This window comes from Channa argus, chromosome 2 (assembly GCF_033026475.1).
Source record: "Channa argus isolate prfri chromosome 2, Channa argus male v1.0, whole genome shotgun sequence".
NCBI classification, from domain to species: domain Eukaryota; kingdom Metazoa; phylum Chordata; class Actinopteri; order Anabantiformes; family Channidae; genus Channa; species Channa argus.
Genome location: NC_090198.1, coordinates 21,562,439 through 21,586,080, shown reverse-complemented (window position 1 = coordinate 21,586,080; position 23,642 = coordinate 21,562,439). Strand labels below are relative to the sequence as shown.

The 23,642-nt window shown below is 38.8% G+C and overlaps 1 protein-coding gene across 21 annotated transcripts in view; it reads right to left on the bottom strand.

Annotated features, from left to right (window-relative positions):
* The window catches only part of plekha7b (pleckstrin homology domain containing, family A member 7b), a 60,998-nt gene that overhangs the window by 36,808 nt on the left and 548 nt on the right, over positions 1-23,642 (bottom strand). For 14 of the 21 annotated variants that reach the window (XM_067496371.1, XM_067496370.1, XM_067496382.1 and 11 more), the window contains exon 1: positions 16,757-16,998. In XM_067496371.1, the coding sequence (XP_067352472.1) occupies positions 16,757-16,983 (227 nt within the window). In that variant the 5' untranslated portion in view covers positions 16,984-16,998. Of the gene's footprint in view, positions 1-11,909; positions 12,217-16,756; positions 16,999-23,526; positions 23,585-23,642 lie in introns of those variants that run through there. The other 7 variants (XM_067496373.1, XM_067496374.1, XM_067496393.1 and 4 more) reach the window with 2 other exon arrangements.

The window sequence follows — 23,642 nt, the reverse complement described above, 5'->3', positions numbered from 1 at the left end:
TGAGTACAAGTCTTTAAAACGACAGAACAAAATTAACCACAGTCATCCAAAATGGTTTTTCACTGATAATTAGGCCACATAGAAAATCTGAATTTTATTTAACATTTTACTTAACATATTAACACTGTAGAAATATAAAGTATAACAAGATTTAATTACAAATTTTGAAGTAGTATTGTTAGCTTTATCTGTTCTTCAGCAAGACATTTTTATCAAAATGCACTGCCTATTGTAGTGCATTCTAGGTGCCAGTGTAAAGATGACGAAAAGGGAAAAAGAGAAGGATGGAAACAATATTTTTGCACATCATTCGGTTCTTACAGAAGCTGAGAGTGGCCATGGATGCTATATCTGTCTTTATGCTGTAATATTGTGATAAATGATGCCAAGACAGAGCTCGATCTTTCTCTAATACTAACCTGCTGCTGTGATTTCTTAAGACTGCATATTTTGGTGGACAAATGTTGTCTTGGAATACATAATTGACATATTCAATATCAACATTATGTTAACAGAAAAAGTAATCTGGTTGTAATTACATTCCCCAGAAAGGGGGAATTTGGATTAGCAGTTTAATCGTAAGGGTTACAATAACAGCTTTTGCTAAAGTCCTCGCTGTGCTGTCAGTGGACTGTTTCAGATGGGGATTCTTAAAACTATACTATATAATGACCACAATGCTCATATTAAATACAAGACAAACAGAAGATTGAAAGCAGGATTCAGTAACATATTAACAGTTGTGAAATAGATGATCTCTCGAACTTCATGAGCCCTTTCAAGGGCACCTCAGGGTCTTTGGTGTCTTCTCTTTGAAGCACTGGTTTAACAGTGATATTGACCTGTGACCTATGCTGAGAGAGAAGTGAAAGTAATCCCAAGGAATCCAACACATGGAAACAGATGGTAGCAGCCTTCTGTGGTAATAAAAGAAAATAAACAAAAGCAAAAAAAACAAACAAAAAAAAAACAACACCACAGATGTCTGTGCTTGCTGTTTTCTTTCACCTACATGAAGTAGTTTTTCAAGTAGTCATTTTAGATGACAGCTTAGGCGTTCACCTAGTTCACCTACTGAAAGCCACTGAACAGAAACTCCTCCCTCAAACTGGTGTAGTATAAAAAAGCCATACAATAGCCTACATTTGGTTTTGCAGTACTTTATTTTGCAGCTCTGAGTAAAGTGAAACACAAATCAATGCTGTGCAATTCTACTAATCACCTCAGCAGAACACAGCAGCAATCATTTAATTTAGCTGGGCTGCTGACTTCATTTCCACACCAATTCATTTATCTGTAAATATAATGTAGCATTAATATCGGCAAGATTATTATTGTGAAGATGCTATTCTTCCATACAATCCAAAGAATGTCTGCAGAGATACACACCACAGACAAATCAGGTGCGGTGAACCAACACTGAACTCTGTAATGACAGCATGTGTATGTCACCTAACCCAGGCAGTGTGAATGTGTGAAAGGGTAAGAGACAAAGAGTGGAGAAATGGACCTCCTGACACCCCCTGCAGCATACCAGGCTTGGTTGGCAAAATTAATTAACCCCTAATAACAAGGCACAGAATCCAGACACAGGCAGCCATTAAGGAAATAAACATTCTACAGTAAAATGTTCAAGTGTTGACTGACCTTTATCAGCTTCATACAGAGCAATGCTGCAGCCTCACTCAGTTTCATTTCCCTGACATTTCTGGTGCAAGGACACTATCTCCAAGTAGATATTGGAGTTATTATTCACAATGGAAATGAGGAAATTCGCCCAAACATATTTCACACTGGCCTTTCTTGGTTAACTGAGCTCAATCACTATATCATCGTCATCATCATCATCACTACTATTGTTATTTACAGAAAGAAGTACAGAATTCCAAATTGAAAGGACATGGAATACATTGATTATATCCATACTAGAGAAGTCTATGCATGCAGATATAGTAGTCTAAAGAGGAAAGAGGAAAAATCCCATTTTGGAGTTTGCAGTCATCCAACAACGCACTCATGTAGCACAGCGCAAAGACAGGTTCAAAAAGGCCCAATGCTGAGTAGAAGAGGTGTAAAAACTTGCCAGCATCTGAACTGCTGTCAGACAGAGGGCTTGAAAGAGCTGTTACCTTATCAACATTCAACACACAAACACACTGACATGGCACATTTTATTTCATTCACAATGGCCCTTTAGGCCATGCTGTTCCAAAGCATAAGCAAGGCAACAGCTAATTGCATTTCAGTGAATGCAAGAAGTCTGTGTTGGTCCAAAATAAATAATTAAAATGCAAGGAAACACTCCTCAGTCTAAATATTGCTCTTACTTGTCTGGGAACTAAAATCTCTTCCAAAGATGGTTAAACCCATCAGTTACTTCTCAATTTCATTCTGTTAAGTAAAAATTCAAAAGTAAAAATTACATTTTGGAAAACTGGAAAAAAGTCTAATGGATGCCTAGCTGCAGTGTACAAAATCTGTATAGACAAATTGTACACATGAAGGTTTGCCCTTGGTTGTACTAGGAAAAATGTGTAATCTGACATTGTTCGAGTAAAAGCCTGGAACATGGAGCAATGTTTTAACGGAGGAGTACATTCAAGACAATGGGTACTTCTTTTGCACATTAGCACAAATGTTCCTGAACTGATAAATATTTATTAAGGGTTACTTAAAGGAACTGATCAAATGAGCGGTGGTTTTATAATGCATCCAACCATGACTATGATAGGATTTCCAAAAGCACTTACCGTAAGGATCAATAGTGACAGATATAGACTGTGAAACAAAAATGGTTAAGGAGTTTTCTGGAGCAAGTATTACTCTGGGGAATGAATCAATAAAAAGGTCCCTGCTGCTTTATGTCAATAACTAACACAGGCAGATTTATCCTGCACTAAATAATGATGACCCACAGACACCTTGAATAAACTTCATTCCATCTCTTCATTTGTGCTATCAGGAATTGTTGAAATCTAATATGTTTGAATTTGTTTGTGTGGTATATGGAAATGATGTTAGATACTGCTGCACACCTATAATAAAAATAAGTAATTGTGAAGAAAAGCTTCACTGGTTTTCAACTCAGGTGTTAATTAAATATTCCTTTATTTACTAGTGTGTGTACACGACCTCCAGTATCAATCACTTTACTTTTAAGAAACCAACCATCTGCAGCAGGTTTTCACTGGGCTTAGACACAGTCAGCTGTGACACTCAATAACACGTTATACGGTGTTAAATTTAATGCTAGGAAACAGAAAGTTCACATGAAAGCCAAACTGATCTGTTCTGCTCTTCAAGTGAACAAATCATGTTTTTTTTCAGGGTGCAATTTACTTGATTTCAAAACAGATTCCGGATTCAGGCCCCAGAGAAATTTAACTATCAAATGCAATAGAAAACACAGTGTGTGACCTACTTCTAATTTATAATGAGTGTCTGTCAAATTCAGCGAAAGTGGAAAATCTCAAAGTTTCTAGTAAAAGAGAGTGGAATGCTTTTCTCTATTGCAACTCTGCAATTAGAACGAACCTTTTAAGACTGATGTATTTTATACACAGAAAAGTCTGCCTTGTGTGCTTATAAACAGTGGAGCAGCATAGCTGGTTTGAAAGTTCTGACATTTAATCTAGATTGGCAAACCTCTTCTTGGGGCACTGAAAAGCTGCAGGAGAAAAGATTCTGCAAAGCAATTACTGGATCTCCTACCAAAAAAAGAGCATTAAAGCATCACAAGCTTGACAGTGCAAATACAGAGAGGAGAGACAGTTTGCAAAGAGCATGTGAGGATGATGTTAGTCTCCACTCCACCCATTATTTGTTCATGGATCTTATCAGTGGAGTTCACATTATCCAATGAACAGTGCATCCTAAAGTGTCTAATCAGTCAGATTAAGTGATATGCTGACAGAAAACTAATCAAATCTTACAGCCAACTAACTTAATGAAATTGAAATGAGAGTAGCCAATGCCCCTTTTTTTCTCCTGCCAGTCTTTCCCCCACTGATCAGCACATCAACAAAGCAGGTTCAAAGGCATATTGTTTTTTTTTCACCACACACACACACACACACACACACACACACACACACACACACACACACACACACACACACACACACACACACACACACACACACACACACACACACACACACACACACACACACACACACACACACACACACACACACACACACACACACACACACACACACACACACACACACACACACACAGTACTCAGTCAAGCTTATCAACAAATGTCCGAGCAAATCTTGAATGCAGAGCTCAAGAACATCATCAGCCACTTACCTCTGGAAAACACATGCTAAAGTCTACAGATCTATGTTCGTCATCACTGCAGGTCAGTGGAGGATGTGGGTTAGTGACACACACTAAAAGGGGGAATGTGATTATAAAACATGAAGCAGAGGTCATCACAGTGTACACAGCTGAAAAGCGAGAACAACTCCTTACTAAGCAGGAAATAAGCAACAGCTGCATGTCCTTATGTGTTAACCGCAGGACAGAGTCACACTTTTACAGAGCAAAGCATAGGAACCCCACTGTATCAACATATCTTAAGTTTGCTGCATGTCGAACAAATGAACTGGTCTTTAATAGACAGCCTGACTGAAACAACTGACAATGATTTTAAAACAAACTCATGGCCCTCCTTGTGGTATATCCTCTGTATCATTGAATTTGAATTTTAATTGAAAATTACACCTAAACCATGCGTTTGTCATCAGCTTAAAAGCAGGTTTACTGTGTATCACTTTTTCAACAAATGTGCTTAACAAAGCATGTGTGTGCTATTAATCTAATCACACAAAGGTAGTTTCACGAGCAGTGATACCCAACCCGCTCATCTTATTGGATTGTTCATTGGGGCGGCTGAGGCTCAGGAGCTAGAGAGGTTGCCTTAGTGGATCAGGACAGCACCTTGCGTAGCAGCTGCTGCCATTGTTTGTATGAATGGGTGAATGGGAAGCAACTGTAAAGTGGTTTGAATACCAATGAGCTAGAAAAACACTATATAATTGGAGTCTTCTCTTGTGTGGATATGTTATATAAATGATGACAAACAAAAAAGACACTTTTAATATTACTGAGATTAATTAAAACAAATACGAGGTGCCATATCTACTCTGAATAACAGCTAAATAAGCTAATAACACTGAACTAGTCCTTCTGCTTGGGTGTTTTATGCCGAGTCCAACCCACACTGCAAAGCCAAACACAGCTAATCGCTTAGCTGAGCAATGTAGGACAGAAGTAAAATGCAGGAAATTTTAAAGCTGAAAATCTCAGGCAGGATATAGACAGAGGGCTTGGATACAGCTCCGAGCAGGAAAAGAGCATAATATACCAATGGTAATGCTGTGCATCAACATTGACTATGTGCTGCCATATGTAGTAATAAAAATAAAAAAATCAAATCACCAAGAGACTTCACTGTAATGAACACAACACAATCTTAAAATATGAAATGTAGTTAGATAATCTCATCCACTGATACTAAATTATTAAAAGAAACAGTTCAATTTTCAACAAAACACAACAATAAAGACCATGCTGTGTTTTAAAATGATGGTAAGTGATTAAACTTTGATCACATCTGCATGAAAGAGACTAAAGTAGTGATTAATTTAAATTTGACCGATTCGCCCTTGAATCCCTTCAGGGAGCTCCACCCATGTGCACAAGGCTTAACTGCAGTAGGAAAATGATCATCGCGCTGTCAGCAGAATAGAAATCACGAATATTAAAGAGCTTGAGGTTCTGAACAATTAGAAAGAATTAATTAGACAAGATAAAGAGATGATGCCTCCCACACTGCTTCTATTAAAGCATTGTCTTTTTCCAGAACCCCCCAAATGTGTAAATTTAAAACCAGAAGTAGACTTCTCTTGTTATGGACACAGAACAGTATGACCACACTGAGGGGCAGACTTTCTCCCAGTTCAAAAACCTCCTGTACACACCCAATATGAAAGTAATTTTACTCAAAACACACCCCAACACTATTCCAACAAAACACTAAAACACAAGTAACAAGTGAAGAGTCGAGCCCACATTTGCACATTTACTCAGAAAATCAAGGGCTTGTCACTAGGACACTTTTTAGTTGAAATATTTACTCTTGCTGCAACAGATGTCGAGAACAAAAGCACCATCTTCTCCCATTATCTTGAGTACAGTGCAGTACAGAGAGTAAAGTATCATCAAGGTGGGCACATAAGAGCAACAGCTAAAAGTCTATCTCCAGTAACCTTATCAAATATGTAAAAACCAAACATATAATCAGTAATAAGCAGCTTGAATTGCAGCCACTGGATCTGAAATATAAAAGCAAGATATATGTCAAAGTTCATTATAATAAAAAAAAAGAAATACACATTTTTAATTTTGACTTTGTTCTGAACTATATTCTTTGCCCTTCTAAACATAAATTAGTGAAGTACACTTATTGAAATGTGCATTAACAAGTTTAAGAGTAGCAATTACAATTGACTACTACTTAAGAATAGTTCTGGTATGATTCATTCTTATCAACATAGAAGACAAGCACAGTGACCCTGTCCCTACCCTAAATGATATCCTGGCCAATCATGTGACAGGCACTCATCTGTGTTTACATTGGAACAAGGTTATTCAATATTCAGACGCACACAAGCACACAGAGACATGGATCTACTTAGCAAGTTAAGAATAGAAGAGATGAAGGGGAATGAAGAGAGGGCAGAGTGAATTCTGGGAAAACAGGCTCAATGTTATATTTCCACTTAACTGCATTTCTTATAGATTTCCATAAAGCCCAAGAAAAAAAAAGTGATTCTGCATTCCTGATCGAGATGGTGCATCACTGCCCAGCCTCTCAGCTAGCTTATTACAAGGTGCATGTGCACACTCATGTTAAGTGCCTTCTTATGCTTCTGGTTATAGCTCAACAGAAAATTTATAGTGAGGCAGCTTGTGCTGAATTCTGCAGTAATTCTGCAGCAGATGCCAGTTGGAGATGGCAGCTTTAGAAGAAAACAATGACTCTGACTGATCATTAATAAAGCAAAAATGCTAAGGATGCAGAGTGCAACAAAAGCACAAAAAAAATAACAGTCAGCTTTTCTTTTCTGATCAGAGACATTAATCTTCCTAGTCACTAGTCATAAGACCATTTGAACAGAAAATCACTTTAGGTCCATGCATCATGCAGTAGAATTGCTTACATCTTGTCACACAGACTACACATCAGCACCTAAGTAGCAACATGCGCAGTTATGAATTTAACTCAAACACATAACATGACATAATGGCATAACAGACAGAACAAGTGCATCAAAAGATTTCCTACCAGCAGGTCCTCAATGCAAGTCCCAAACTGCAGCAGCAGTCATACTTTGTTGGACTAACAGTAAGCATTTTTCTTCAAATCCAAAACAGCAGCCTGGTTCCTGAAGGTTATACACCAACAACATGACTCTGCCTGATTCTGCCAAAGTAACACAACCTTTGATACAATACGCACATATTCTCCTGAGCGCACACACAAACACAAATTACATATGTTTGTGGTTAGATTATCTGTCTGATCTCTAATCCCCAAAATCCCCCAGCATCAAAAATAAATCAGACATAAAAAAAACTCAAATTGTAACAGACAGTTGTAGCAAAAATACACAGAATCTTTGACATCATCTAAATACAGTATGTTTAATCACATGACGGGATCAGATTTAACACAGAATACTTCACTTCTACAAATGACTAATATGTCACAGCTCTGGTAGAAAGCTTGCCTAGAGTTGTCATAAAGTCTGATAATTCAAGGAAGAGGTGTTCACCCTATAAAATACTGGTTGGTAGGTTAGCAGTTTGGATGGGTAGCTTGTATGATGTCACATTTGTGACTGTGATATCCCAACAAAGTAAAAAAAAAAGCTTCGGGTAAATTGTCTAATATGGCCCAGTGCAGAGATGAACAAAACTGAGAAGTTATGTCTTTTGTTTTTATTAACTTGCGCTTGGGAAAACACCTCTGTAATGGTGTGTTCGCACTACCTGTGATTGGTCCCTTATCCCAGGGACAGCTGCCAGTCAATTGTCAATTGAAGCATAGTACCCTTTGTGAGACAGGGACAAAAGAACCGCAGCAACGAGACAGGAGAAGTTGAAGGAAGCCCAACAGTGTTCAGTGACAGCCAGGCCACAAAAACTGATCTGGACTGTCTTGACCCTCCTGGAAACTGAAGGAAGGAGGGAGTTTTACTACGCAACTACAGAAGAGAGCTGTGGCATTGGTTTACCAATACATGTGTTTAACATGATATGCAAGTACCAGGAGAGAAAAGAGAATGACTTGTAAAAGATGTTGGTGTTTCTGTCCATGGCTCAAAAACTGCCGAGTCATATCGTGTAAATAACTGTGCTCAACGCAACACACTTTCAGAACTACAGCTTCGCCAGAGCATAACGATTCATCAGCAATAGTGTAAACATGACATAAGAGCTCAATGTCTGTGTAATAAGAGTCAGGGAGCTCAGAACTGCTCTCATATAATTAAAACATATTAGTATATAATAAATTAATATCATGATAATCATGACATGTGCCTCTCAAAGTGTGAAGGTATGATAAGTGAGTGTCTTCATGCTGTCATTCATTCGACCATATGAAACAAGAAAGAACAGGTGTAGTTGGATTTCATTGTACTCCTAAGGATGACATTATTTGAACCAGGACAATCCCTGTTTCATGAAAGCCAGGTCACTTGCCACTGCTTTTGTCCAAAAACACACGAGCAGATCATCGGCCCCTGGATCCTCTAACAAGAGATTCAGCTCACCCTCACGCTGTAAAACATGTGTAAATCCCTCACAGTCATGTTATGTCAGAGGCATTATTATGTTATCCCACCACTAAGTACTCTCGTCCTACCCCAAATCCTCATCTGCCACATACAAACACACACACACACACACATCAAAAATGAAGGATTTGTTTTAACATTGAGGAGCTTTTGTCAGCAGGATGACAGTGGAGGAAACATTTTAAGTTATTCCCCTTCTGAAAAGTGCACTGTAAAGAATACAAATAGATAAACTTATAGTCCTTGCTTTATTCCCCAGGATGTTGTACAGTGGCAAAGTCATCATATTTACACAAAAATACAGAAACCACTTTATCAGAACATTTTGATTAGTCTGGTAAATTTTGCTGCAGAGAAACGTAGCCCAGAGGGTGTCCGAGCTTGTACAGTGCAGCATACTTTACTGCAGCAAACCAGTCTTTACAACAGTGTTTGCTTGAATGTGTAATATGTATTTGTTATATGTTGCCCCCACTCACAATTTAGAATATTGTATGCACTGTGTGTGTGTGTGTGTGTGTGTGTGTCTGTGTGTGTGTCTGTGAGAGAGAGAGAGAGAGAGATACTGTATCTGCTCTTTGCTAACCATGTCCAGACTGGCTCCAGCCTTGGAGGAACCTATCTCATTACAGAACGTGAGCAGACACACACTGCAGAGGGAAAAAAAGCAGCCACTCAACACAGTCCCATTGGGAAGTTACATTACAGTGATACACACAGCTACTCCATGGCTGTAATGCTTGGTGGCAGTGAACAACACAAAAGGTACTGAGGCATCAGTGGCCCAAAAGCACAGATTGGTTCTAAGTCAATGTCTTGTTATATCATGATGTATGAAAGTGTGGATGGCTTGATGTCCATACACAAAGCCACAAGCAGGTTTCTCCTACAATCTAATCCTAAAGTGTCTTTGGTTATAAGACTGGCATCTTATATTATGTAATGTTACAGTACATCAAATAATGGTATAATATATATAGTTACAAAAGTAGTAAAAAAAGATCAAATAGTTTAGTTTAAGCCCACTCTCATCTGCCCCACTTTGTGGATAAAGCACACAGACTATGCTTTTGTCGTTTTATTGAGGAAATTAGGCAGATGGATTAAATAAATTAGATGAGATTCCCCTTGGCTGGCAGGGGGTAAATGAATTTAGATGCTATTTTTAGCTCTTTGTTTCCCACGAGTGGGGGGGAGCTTGTAGAGTCTTGGTAGGCTTATTAATTCAGGCATCAGAGAAGGAAGTTAGGCCACGTCTGGTGCACGGCTCTACAACTCAAACTGGTAAGGAACATTGAGATTTTACTAGAACAGTCCCGTCCCTGGAATTTTCATCCCACTCACAGATGCAGAACTGAATGATAATCAGGGGAATTTAAAAGGTCATGTACTTAGTACACAGGGAACATACTCCCTTCTAAAATACCTCAACCTTCTGTTAGGCATCATCATTATGTCTATTCTGAGAAGTATCCATGTCCTTGGAAATTTGCAGAATGTCTCGGGTTAAGTAAAGGTCCTCTCCTTTCACAGATACGGTCTCGCTTCTGTCAGTGTGTCCCCTGCACCTATTTTAGGTGCGTCATTTTTCAGACTGAAATGGCCCAGCTATTAAAACCATACTTAACAAAGATACGACCTCTATATCAGCTAAGCATACAGATGAAGCACCAACTGGAACTGACTGGATGGAGGAAACATCAAATAGGCTGTTATGAGCAGAACCCGACCAAGTTAAAGCTGATCATTACATAACCCATTAAAAACAAACCACTACAGAGGAATGAACAAACCCACCAGAGACACACTGATGTTAATTTAAGGTTGTCTAGGTTATTTATAAATCTATCCATACTTCCACCAATGAAAATAATATTAACTCAAAACTGGCTCAACTTGTCACCCTCCGTTATCTGCTGCCGACAGGTAATTTTGCTGGCTGGTGTTTTCACCCTGCTGCCTGTGTGGCTGAGAACATAGCAAGAGGGCTCACTGATGAAGGATATATGAATGATGAATAGGCAAAGTAACCTTACTGCTGCAGATGACAAAGAGACCCTGACAGAATGATAATAAGCCTGATACAGTAGCTTTTGTCTAGATCTATAAACGATTGGATCCATGCCATTGTTTCCACGTCACAACCCAGTTAAAAGTGACAGGTCACCAGAAAAACTGCTCAAACTCTGTAGGTTGCTTATTTGTATAAATCACAATATACCTGTGGTAAATACCTGGATTTCAAAGCATCTTTGCGTATAGGAGGTCATGTAAAGCATTATACAGTACACGTCGAGTTAACTGAGGTGAAATTTCAACATCTTTGCACACACTTTGGAGAGAGAGCTCACAATGGCACGGCTTACATCAAAGAAGTAAATAGATTTCAAAATACCACAAAGTAGAAGAGTCTGAGTTATTGGTCTGCCTCAGTGTGGGCTGGACCCTAAAAACAACTGTGCTAAAGATTTGGAGGAAAATTCATGTAAACAAGTACTTCTTTTAGGAATTGCACAGTATTATTGTCTAGCTGAGAGATGGAGACGACTGCATCAAATCCCCACTACAGTCTAAGCTATAGAGACATCCCATATTAACCATGTATATTATTATCTGCTTAATCAGTTCTGCTGACATCAACACAGCAGTTAGTGACCCATGATTATGAGGCGCTGCAGTGAGTATCTCTCTTTTTCCCTCTCCGTCTTCTCATTCCTGTGAAGAATGCTCCATTAGTACCATATTGATGTATGTACCAACCGTATCCAGAAAGGCAAACCAAAGATGTATTGAGCAAAAACAGCTTGTTGCCTTTTCTACCACAAAAAAAAACCAAGACAATAAGCACTTTTTAGCATGCAAGTAATTTGTCTTGACTGCACACATACTTTGTACAAACGCGTAACAGCATGCAATCTGAATCACTTTATCTCCCGCAGCTGCTGGAGAGCTTTGGCAGACACACCTCCTGAGTAGCCACACAGCATCGCAATCCCACATACTGTGTGTTGGGAGAGGGGATGGGATACACACCTGACTGTTGTCGCCTGATACACTGGCTGCCTCTTGTAAGGGACGCGCAAGCTTGACTGTCCCGGTTGGCCCAACATGTTAGCCGTAGGTTTGTGTTTTGCTGTGCTGTGCTCTTCTCAGTGGTGGCTGTCTGTGTGTGTGTGTGTGTGTGTGTGTGTATACTCCTCTCAGCTGTTAGTGCTGCTGTTGGTGACGTCCTCTGATGAGCTCTGTGGCGTCGATTCATTCAAAACATCCTCTTTCCCACCTCCCCTGTGTTGGGCTGCTGAGGTGTTGCTAAAAATACATGCAATCACTGAGCTGTCCCTTGTTTCAGATAGTGTTAGACTTGTGATGGGTATTATCACAGGCAGCCAACCTCAACAGTACATCATATAAGAGGCCCCACAGCACCAAATAAAACCACAAGCACAAGGCACTAGCCAGTAGATATATAATCAAAATCTTCTCTCACATACTCTCCTTGAAGCGGTTCTCTTTCTCTGCTCCCCTCTCTTCTTCTCTTTGCTAATGTATGTGTTCCTCAGTAGAGCTCTGCTGGCAGTGCTCTGCCCAGAACTGGACACTCTCTCTAGTCAGTTCCCTCTGCAGTCATGCAGGGACTACACAACATGCACAGCAAGCAAAGTCAGGAATGAGCAGTGAGAAGTAGGAAAATAGTAGTGAGGAGAGAAAAAGATAAGGGGCAGAAGGTGCACTGCAGTTTTAATGTTACATATTAATATGGTAGTTAGCTGCATAAAGTATATGTAATTGCTACTCTTTATATAATTTTAATATGCTGTCATTGTGTACCAACTTGAAATAACTGTATGTAAATGTGAGTGCAAAAATAATCTTTAATTTAAACATCTTGGAGGCAGCAGCTTCTGTAGATCACTACACATTTCATGAGCCACGTGACAACAACGTCCAATAACAACTTCTCAACTAAAAAAATTGAGTAATGAAGGGCAGAGAGTGCTAGTGTGACAACCTGAGAAATGCAAGTGAGGACTAGGCTATGTCCCAACAGCTGAATAGACTGATGACTAGGCCATGCTACAGATGCCTTCTATCAACCCGTAAAGAAAGTGGGAGAGCAGATGAAAAATGTTTTCTGCAGCAACTGAGGACTCATGAAGTCAACACACAGATTAAACTGAAAGTACCTGCACATACACACATGCAAACAGGTAGGTATTTCATCCAGCCGGTGTTGCTCTCATCAGCCAAGTTTTATCTGTATACACTGTCCTTTACATCTTGTTACCATACCCAAAGCGTCAAAGGCAGTCCCGCTGCAAGTAAACAGCTTTTTAACTGTGTGGCAGTAATAACAGTCTTTCAGATCTCTGGTCTAGCCACAAATATCCATATGAAATCTGCATCAGGGTTCCCACAGTAATTTATTTTTCTGCAATGAAAAACTGGAACATGCACACCACCTAAATGTAAATCAGCATTACAATGGCAAACAGGTGAACTGCCAGAAAGTAGGACAGTTCCAAATCTCCTGCAGTAAAGTAGTTAAAACATTTACTGATCTGTCCAAATAACAGTTTAAAATTATTTGTAGAAACATGCACTTTAAAAAGGAGCCTTTCTATTTTGATATATCAGTACATTCCAGAGGTACATATTTTATTTTTTTACTTCACCACACTGGAATGAGACTGTTACTAGTTACTTGACAGATCAATGTTTTACATGTAAAGCCTTTCAGTTCATAACACTGAGTTAGAAAAAGTGGCCCTGCTGCAAACCGATTCAATTTACTTTATATCTTGTAAGTATATTTAGTTGTTAATACTTACATACATTGTTAACACAAGGTTTTTACTTGTAATAGAGTACTTTAACACTGTGGTGTTGCTATACTTAAGTAAAACATCTGAATACAGACAACAGCATTGCTCGCAATGACTTGAATGACAACTTTGCATATGTACCTACATAAGCAGTATATTAATGCAGAGCCAACAGAGAAATTAAACGTTTGATGCATATATAAAAAAGATGTATATTCACATACATGTAAACAAGCAAAGCCATAATAACAAAAAGAACAATAATTAGAATGGTAACACTAAACTGAATATCCTACATTTGGAAAACATGTCATTCTATTTTCCCCACGATAACAATGCCGGATGTCACCAAGACGATGCCATAGATTCCTCCCTCTTTTTCTTACTGTTGTCAGCATATCCCCAGCATCTGATGGTTAATCTAGCTGAGGATGTCTCTACATTTGCTACTTACCAGTGAGAGATCAGATGTGGAGAGCAATTCAAAGGTCCAAGTCTTTCTTTATTCTGAAGATGAACGGTAAGGCGGGGGGGGGGATGTCCTTTCTGTTATATGAACCTATAGTAACTGAGCCTTTGTCTTAACTGTGTGCAGAACAAGGTGGGTGTGCTACAAAGGGTGCACATGGAATGGTGGTGGTGTCAGTTAGGAGTAAAACTGCTGTTTCAGCCCTCTCTCTCTGCTCCTGATCACTCAGTAACATTACCAGCACTTACTGTCCAGTACCTAGCTCTGCTTAGCCTCCTAAGGGATGAATAAAATGATAATGCTCTATTGTTCAAGGGATGAAGATGACAGAAAGGAAAAAAGGCCCATCCTACTAAAAACTCTGAAGCGACAACTCTTTTTGGTGGCCAGATGTACAATCTTCACTTTAGTGTGTTGTCCAGTCAACATAAAAGTGCTGACCTTGTGTGCAATCAGAGCCCTCCGTCCAACCCTGAGCTCTTTTTATCAGATCACATCCCATTCAGGGAGAGAAGGCTTCAGGATGGAGGGCAGACTATAGCTGAGCTGGCTGGCTCAGGATGCTGCAATGTCAGTTCAATAATCCACAGACATATAGATAAGAGCAGAAGGCTGAATGGGGGTGGTTTAGGTCGATACGTCAGACAGACAGTCAGGTCAACATTCTCGCTCTATCACCTACAGTGGACTTCTAGTGTTATCATCCTGCTGTTGTATTATAAAATAAGTTTCAACATATGACATCTTCTCTGCTAGAAACACATCTAATCAGAAAAAGTAGACTTGTAGACTGCAAATATACCAAAGTGTTTTTCAAGTTGAAAGGCTCAAAGATTCTTCCAAGTGATTATGCAAAAGAGAAATGAGGGTATGAAGGTAAAACATTCCATTAGACTCACCTATGAAGTTGAACTTCAATAAATCACATCAGAATTTCTTCTAAACATCACAGCTAAAAGAGAAAAGCCTGCACAAAAACATTACCCGTCCTGATTAAAAACTATTTAAATCTCTAAAAGACTCAACAGCAATATCTAGTGGTTACACACAGAACTGCACTGAATAATAAATTTAGAAAAATGCACACACATTACCAGGACTGTGATTCTGAGACAGATGAGGGTGTACATCATCATGGGTCCTGCACTTCGTTACAGTGATTAGAAAACTTCCACACATGCTATCAAAATACAGCTTAACTGCTCAAACCAAGCTTTATGTCACGAAGCACAGTACAGACACTGGATGATTGTAAGCAATCACTAATCACAGCAATTGTACATGATCAAATCACAAACAATTAGTATAGTAAAAAGGTGATTCAGTCAGCTTATTAATAGGAAATTAGCCTTGCACATCTCTGCACTAAAGTAAATTAAATGGGATTAGTTTGAAAGGACTAACACAGCTCTATGTGGTCAATAAATGCTGCAGTGAGTTAAATTTCCCAAACTAAGATCTCACTGGCACTGACCAGATGGGCCAATTCATTTACGAGTTTCATATTCAATATTCCATTAATGGAACAGCAATATGCAATCAAGTAATCCACAATGAGAAACGGTGTGTTCAGAGCTCATAGGCTGAATCCTAGACAATATAACTGAAGGAATATAAAGAGATAGTTAAACACAAAAACTGATTACTGCTACAAAGCTTTTGATTAGTCAGTGAATGTCAGATTAAACAGACAAATCCGTATAGATTTTCAAGGTCCTTACATTAAAAAATAGCAGTAAGTGAAAAATTTGCACTTCACCAGATCATGAGTTTAATTTGTCTTTGACTGATTAAGGCTATGTGTCCACTATGTGCACCAGTGAGTTGCTAACTTTGTCTGCCTTTGGTACTGAGCAAGTGGAAAGTTTTACCAGTGTGGACTGATTTTGAATACCATGGCAGCATTAGCTTAGGTAGCATATAGTAGCTTTAATTCCATTTTAACATGTTTGCTTTTACTTAAAAACAGTAAATCATATGAAACAGTTTGTGGATTGTGATTTACAAATAGTTAGCAAGTCTAAAAAGGTATTTATACAATACCTTACCAGATGAACACTAATCTGTCCTGCTTACTAATGCTTTTACTTTCCCTGGAAAGACGTTCTCCGTCTATATAACATCCATCCTTCTTTGTGGCTGCTAAGCAGTCATGTGTTTTCTCACTCATCTTGCAAGGTGATATGGGACCTGCTTCTCTCTGCAGTGGCTCCAGTCACACTCAGGCTTTGACAGAATGCGGCAGAGAGAACTGTCATCTGAATTCAATCACAGGGAGGGTATACAAACGCTTTCGTTCCCTCTGAGAGGCAGCTGAGATTACTCAGTTGCAGATCTTCTTTGTTTAACAATATTTAGAAAATGATGGAATGACAAAACACAAAAAAAGTGGGGAAAATTTTTGTTTTTGAATAGAATATGTTCAGATTTTCCACTGCAGTTTGTCACCTACTAATTCCATTCACCTGCTGAACATTGCTATACTACACTTATCCATATAATAGTAACACATGTATAAACACTAAACCTTATTTTACAAAAAGACACAACTTTAATTTCACAGTGTAATAACTTTAAACCTGTGTTACCTTGTTTCAGTCTGACTCTCCTTCTTCTCCACACTGGAGGGCTGTACCCCTGCAACCCGCTCTGTGTCATGATCAGCAAAGTCAGTCCCTTGACAGAGGGGCAGACAACTGCAACAGCAGGTCCCCATCCTGTCTCGGGCATCTCCCCTGCCCTGTCTCTGCTCTGACTCCTGCTCCTGCTCCGAATGGTCAACCTGCTCAAGCTGGCTAGACAGTGACTGACTCATTCTAGGTAATGTATATCATCACATAGAGCACACCTCAGGCCTGCCACTCCTAATGTATTCATTCATTGCAGATTCTTGAGATAAATATTGGTAGCCCACACAAGGCCTGATTTCTATTCTGCAGCACAAACACCCACTGTACAGACTCTCAATCTGCTCTTTGTTTTCATCATCTTTAGTCAGTCCATTGCTTTAACCTCTAACTTTATTTGTAGGCCCCGACAGTACTGTACTGTATTGTTAAACTGTCACAAGCCTTGCAATAAGTCGACGTGGATGTGATATTGACAAGACAGGTCTGTTTGAAAAATGGTCTTCAGTGAAGGTTCAGACCACAACACAAGCAAACAGAGAAAAAGACAGATCAACAAACATAATAGCTGCACACATTTCCGACATGACACAAGGATCTGCAGATAATGACATAAATCACCTACAAGAGGGAGACGACTTGCTGCCTCACCAACAGCTCATTTACAATCACTTGGCCATGAATTGTAATATCAATTTTGTATGCCTGCATTTGCTGCTAAAGACAGTGTTGCGTGTGCATAAGATTAATGATTCATGCTTCACGGCAAGGTTGTGTTTCAATGTTATAGGTAAATTAAATGTTTTAATGTTGCATGCAGTTTGTGTGTGTGTTCTCTCCTTGTTCCAGTTGTTGATTCTTTGATCATGGTGCAAAGGAACACATCATGATATATGGTTACTTACAATGCTCTCCGTCCAGTATTTTAATCCCCTGCATAGCATATTTGGCACAACAAATATAAGTTCTAACCAAACCATCACATATAAATCTTCTCCATACATGCACCAATCAGCAGACAGTTTTACTAATAATAGCAGGAAGTGTATCTAATAGTGACAAAAGGATTCCTGCTAAACAGTACCTATAAGTGTAGTGTTTTAGCCCTCTGTCATACTAATAAATCCCCCCATAATCAAATTTGTTTACCAATAATAAAAGGGGGATTTTATCTGTTTTCAGCTGAAGGTCACTGAGCTAACACCCTAAGGCAAGGTACAGAAAAGGAAGACACTGAACTGTGCTGACACACAATCTTACAAAGAAGAGTCTTCAGAAGTGCTGATATTTGAGCCTGATGGAAACCATGTCTAGATTTCTGGTAGGAAATCAAGGGGAATAGAAAGGTAAAACTTATCTGATGATGATGATGATGATGTGCTAGACTGTAAATCCAAATGCAGACCCACTGTGGTGCAACATATGCAAATGTAACATATGTACATTACATCTAAATATTGTGTGCCATTGACTAAATGAGTAAATGTTTCAGAAAATGTCTTTAAATGTCAAAACTGATCTAAATTAAGCCACAAGCTTGACTCTGACACCTCAAACAGCGTTGGTCTATACCACATAGCTACATATTAGTTTGTGTCTTCTTTGAGTGCAGTGGTATGGGTAAGTCGGCAAAGCACCTGACTTTCCCACAGGAGATCGAAATAAAGTCCAGTTTCAAACAGCCAGAAGGATGTAGCATACATATTTTAGGCCCCACCACTAAGTTTCTACTAAAGTTAGCCATGTTTATTTTGTGTCTAAACCTAAATTACGTCTTTGTACCTAAAACTGCTATGTTTGCACAGTGATACAGATAGTTTCTCATTGTTTAGGGAAAGAAAATGTGTTACACCAGCTGTTTATGTGTAAGCACAACAAATTAATAAAATCAAATTCTCAGTTAGTTACACAAAGGACTATTTTAAGACCACCAGTAAAAATGAACAGCTGCTTTACTGTTTTTGTCACCATACATCAGCTTTGCTGAAACAAAAGCTTTGCACTGATCTTTCTACCGTCTCTTCCCTGGGGCAGGAGAGCACTATCTGATTAGTATCCACTGTTGTGTTTCCAATATTTATTCAATACTTCCCATGCCACAAATGGCATCTCTTGACATCAGTGGTCCTTTGAGGAAACATGAGGCTAGTTGGCAAATAAAACAGTAGTCAGGCTTATTCAAAAAATCCAGTGGATTTTTACAAGTGTCACTGTTTGATGCTGTTAAGCTGAGTCTTAAGCAGAGTGTTGGTCCTTCTCTTGCCTTTAAAAAAAAAAAAAAAAACTAAATACTTTCCTTGCGTGAGCTCAAAGGAGGACCAGCCAGGAAAACATTTTCAAGTGAACTGTTTCAAGCCAATAAGGCCAACTAGCCTCGCACACATTTGTCCTACACAAAGAAACTCACTTTACATGTTTATGAGTCAAAGTCCATTTTCAAAGACACAGTTTTGTAGTTTGAAAAAAAGAAAAAAAAGACATTCAGAATAACCAAATATCCCAAATAAAATACTCTAATGTGTATTCATTCTTCTTGACAAAGAACACAGCAAACATTACAGCTTCTGTACACATTCATATATTTTATGTTAAAAATGCAACATCTGAAAGACCAAAGGTCATTTCAGGACAGTGTCTTAGTAATGTCCTGTTTTGGCAATGATGTTTCAAACTCAGGATGGAGGTGTGGATGTGCTTTGTTTGCAGAGAGAAACCATCATTAAAGCAGTCTCAATATAAGGGCCTGTACTAAACTTTTTTATCCCTTATAAAAATGCCCTGTTTCAAAACTCCCAGAACACCCTGTGGATAATTAGCTTAGAGTACTTAGGTAGGTAAAAATGAAACTTCAAACACAACAAGCAGCAAGACTATTAGAAGATAAACACTCCTAACACCCAACATAATGATGATGGGGTTTATTACATTTAACAAGTAAATGAAGTCCATATGAATGTGAGTTTTAGTGTGGATATCAAACTGTCCCACATCATTGTAAGTCCATTTACAATGTAAACTGTGTCCTCAACAGGACACCATTGTACCTCACTGGGATCATTTTTTTCCCTCAGGGAGCTATAGATTTTCACATTTACTTAGTGAGAGCCAAAAATGTGGTCTGGAGTAAACCTTGCTGAACTCATTTTCCCCATTTTAACGTTGATAATTTTCACACAAATTCATATAAAATGTTTTTACAGCAAGTGCAATAGTCTTACTACTATTATTACTTTAAATTAAGCCTACTTAGTTGTGATAGTGCTTACATACTCTACAAATCCCATTTCCACATGTTAAGCACATCATGATTGTTTTGCTTTCTAACTGCTAAACTACACCCTTTAAATGTGTAGACCTCAACAAGTACCTGCAAAACAGACTAGTTTCATCTGTAGAACATTATCTTTAGGGATTGAAATGGGTTGATTTTAGAAAATCATTTTGAAATTGGGTCACTTCCTTGGAGGTTTGCCAGAAGTATGACAGCCAGGCACACTCAATTTCGATCTGATGCCACAGATGACAGCGGACCTCGCCCATTAGTTTTGATAATATCATCCTTCTATTTTCACATTTTAACATATGCGCTTCATTGTAACTAAATTCAAACTTTCATGATTAAATCCTTCTCAGTTTAAGCCAACACAGTGAAAACCTTACATTAAACATAACAGCAGCAACTTTCAATCATAATTTAGGTCTGCAGGCTGGCCTACAGAATGAGGTGTAAATAAATGTGAGTTTTGCCACAACAGAAGGTCTGCACAATCCCTCCTTTGTACTCCAACTCAGCTAAATTCCACCGTCAACACACAACAAAATCTACCCACCGTTGTCACGGCAGCAACGTGTGGCAATGGCAGCACCGCACAACTGTTTGTTGCTGTTTGCTACTTGGAAGCTAAGACATGAGACAAGAGCTGGATCAATAGGAGTGGACAGAGCCTACATGCTTTGTGTTAACAAGTTGATTTTCTACTTCAGGGGGATTCTGTTGTCTGATGGCTAAGTATCAACTGGATTTTAAAATTCTATATGCTGAATTATAGCCAATTCAAAACTAAAAACTAAAACTTGATGATTTGAATTGTTTCAAACAAAGCCACAGTCTAAGTTCTCGTACCATTACCTGGTTTTTAAATGTGATTTTGAGGAATGATCCCAATGCAGTTGAGCTATATCTACTGACTAAATGGAGTCAAAGTTATCATGCCAGTGGATGGTGGATTATCAGTTTATGTCAGCGCATATTTATGGTTTGGTAGGTCACCTATGAGCTACTGGCATAGTTTATTATGAGTGATATGTGTGGGAAATTGGCATCCATTAGTAGGCTCTATAATATTAGTCACCCGAGTAGAATTTATGACGTATTTTAAAGTCAAACAAAAGCTTCGCACAGAGGAGTTTGTGGTTGCAGGGGTAATGAGAAAGCACAAAACAAGAGTCATGTGCTTATATTCTCCTTGTTAGTCATTGTTTTTACTTTAGTCAGTGTTGTTGTATCTTTTAAGCCATCCCACAATCTTTTGCCAACACCGACCTCCTTGACTCTGTGCCTAAGCCAGGCCAAAAGTAGTGCATAAGTGGTGCATAATATTGCGTGACAATGACCTAATGACCCTACCAGAATGTGGAGCATGTGTGATATGAATGAATAACATAATAAATTATTGTCTTGACCATATCTTACTTAAAAAGTTGTTTATCCCTTAATCTGTCAAACCAACCAATTTATTAAGAAAGTAAATGAGTAATAAATTAACCAGGCATGCTTTGTTCTTCTATCCTATTGGACACAAGTGATAATTGCTATAATTAACCGATAGCAAATGGGACAAATACAGAAACCTGGATATAACATATGGCTATATATAAATTATATAGTTATATCAAAGTTAACATACAAAATGGCAGTATTTGTCATGATTAAATAACAGAAATTTCCTCTGAGGCGCAATAAAAAGTTTTTGGTCATCATAACAATGATCAGGTGTTTTATCGCATTCATATGGATGCTAAACAGCACTTCATAATTTCAGTATTTAAAGTTTACAAAAGGTCTTCACTTATATATACCCGCAATAGGAATACAGGCGTACAGTCATCATTATCTCAATATCCGTGTTACAATTTGTTGTCAGAGGCACATTCAAGCTAAAATGTATGTTTTTTTTTTTTTACTAAAAATGTAAGATCACGATACAGTGATAGCAAAAAAGAAAATAATCAACTAGTAGTTTTAACTGCTTGGAGACAAACAAAACAATCTTGCTTTCTTTCACACACCAAGACAACAAGAAAACATGTCAGCTGTGGTCAAAACAAGCTGAATGGAACAAGAGAACAGTCTTGGGGTGTTCCTGGCCACTGCGTGAATCCAAGAACTTGGGCCTCTAAGACAAAGAAATAGGCAGGGAGCAGGAGCAAAACAGGATCCCTCCACTAAGCCAACTCGGCAACAAGTAGTCCACTGATTTACCAGCTTTAAGATTTAGGCTCCCACATATCACACAATTCCACTGTTGCATTGTTCTCACATCTAAGCGACAAAAGTGAGCGTACAAGGCAAACACAATGGCCGCCTTTATTCTACACACAATGTGAGAGTCAGCAACAACAAATTTGTCAGTTAAAACCATTTTATGTGTTTTTCCTCAAAGTCCACGCCTTTGAATGCCAGAAGGGTTCAGTGGTGGCCATTGAATGCTTGGACATAATTCATTGGTATTTATAGCCTGATTGTTTTTTTTTAATAATTATTATTTATAGTCATTTCTGAGTTGAACAGGCATTGCTAAAATGAAATGAGAGTGTTTATATCATTACTTCAGTGCTACAATGTGCTGCATGTTGTTGGGACCTGTTGGGACCTTGTGTGTCACACTGCAGCTATGGGGATATAAACTCTCCGTATAGACCTTCTGTCTGCAACAAATGGGGCAAAGTAAAGTGGCCATGACAGGGCTATAGACAGTGGAACATCAAAAATTTAAGCAAGCTATAGAGCTGTAATTCATAATTATTGAATGAAAAATCTATGTCATAGTTTTACAATAAGTGTTCATTTTATTCTGACTGGTTGGATTGGTTTTTATATACACAATGACCAGAATTCACAAGATGACATACACAAACAGCGCTGATAAAAAGTTAAAACGCCGTGTGGTGCCTTTCCCTTTCACGCTGTCCCAACTAAATCGTATGATTTTATAACCTACGAAGGACGTGAAAATCAGACCAACAAGAAAAGTACTTTAAAGTGTGGGCTATGACTAGGACAATTCTGTCCTATCTGCATCAATAATACATCTCTGTCACTCCATGGTCACACCCCTCTCCTACAACCTTTACAGTCCCTCACACACACACAGAATGAAGGCTGCACACCTATCTATTAGAGGGAGTCAAGGTCCTGCATGGAGCATGTGAGGAGAATATTTAATAGCCTCCTTCCGGTCCTGCCAGTCTTTGCGACTTTCCACGCACAGTGCAAGCAGAAATAATTGGTTTCCCGGAGCAGATGGAACCCATGTGAGTTAAACCATATGTCAGTGTGTTTGGGTGTCATTTTCATCGGTGCAAATAGTTTTTAAAGACAGCCTTTTAATCTAGTCCCAGTGGCACTGCCTGCAGCTCCATGTGAGAACTGCACAGTGGACATGAGTAGAAACGCCGCCGACACACAGCACTTTAAAGCAACAAAGCAACACTGCTCCCGAGCTACTCACTTGATGAAGTAGCTGGCTCCTTCTTCCGTGAAGCCCTCTTCCCATCCTCTCGGCAAGTCTGTAACACGGACCAACAACGCGTCAAACAACCCGCCACACACACAGAAAACACACTG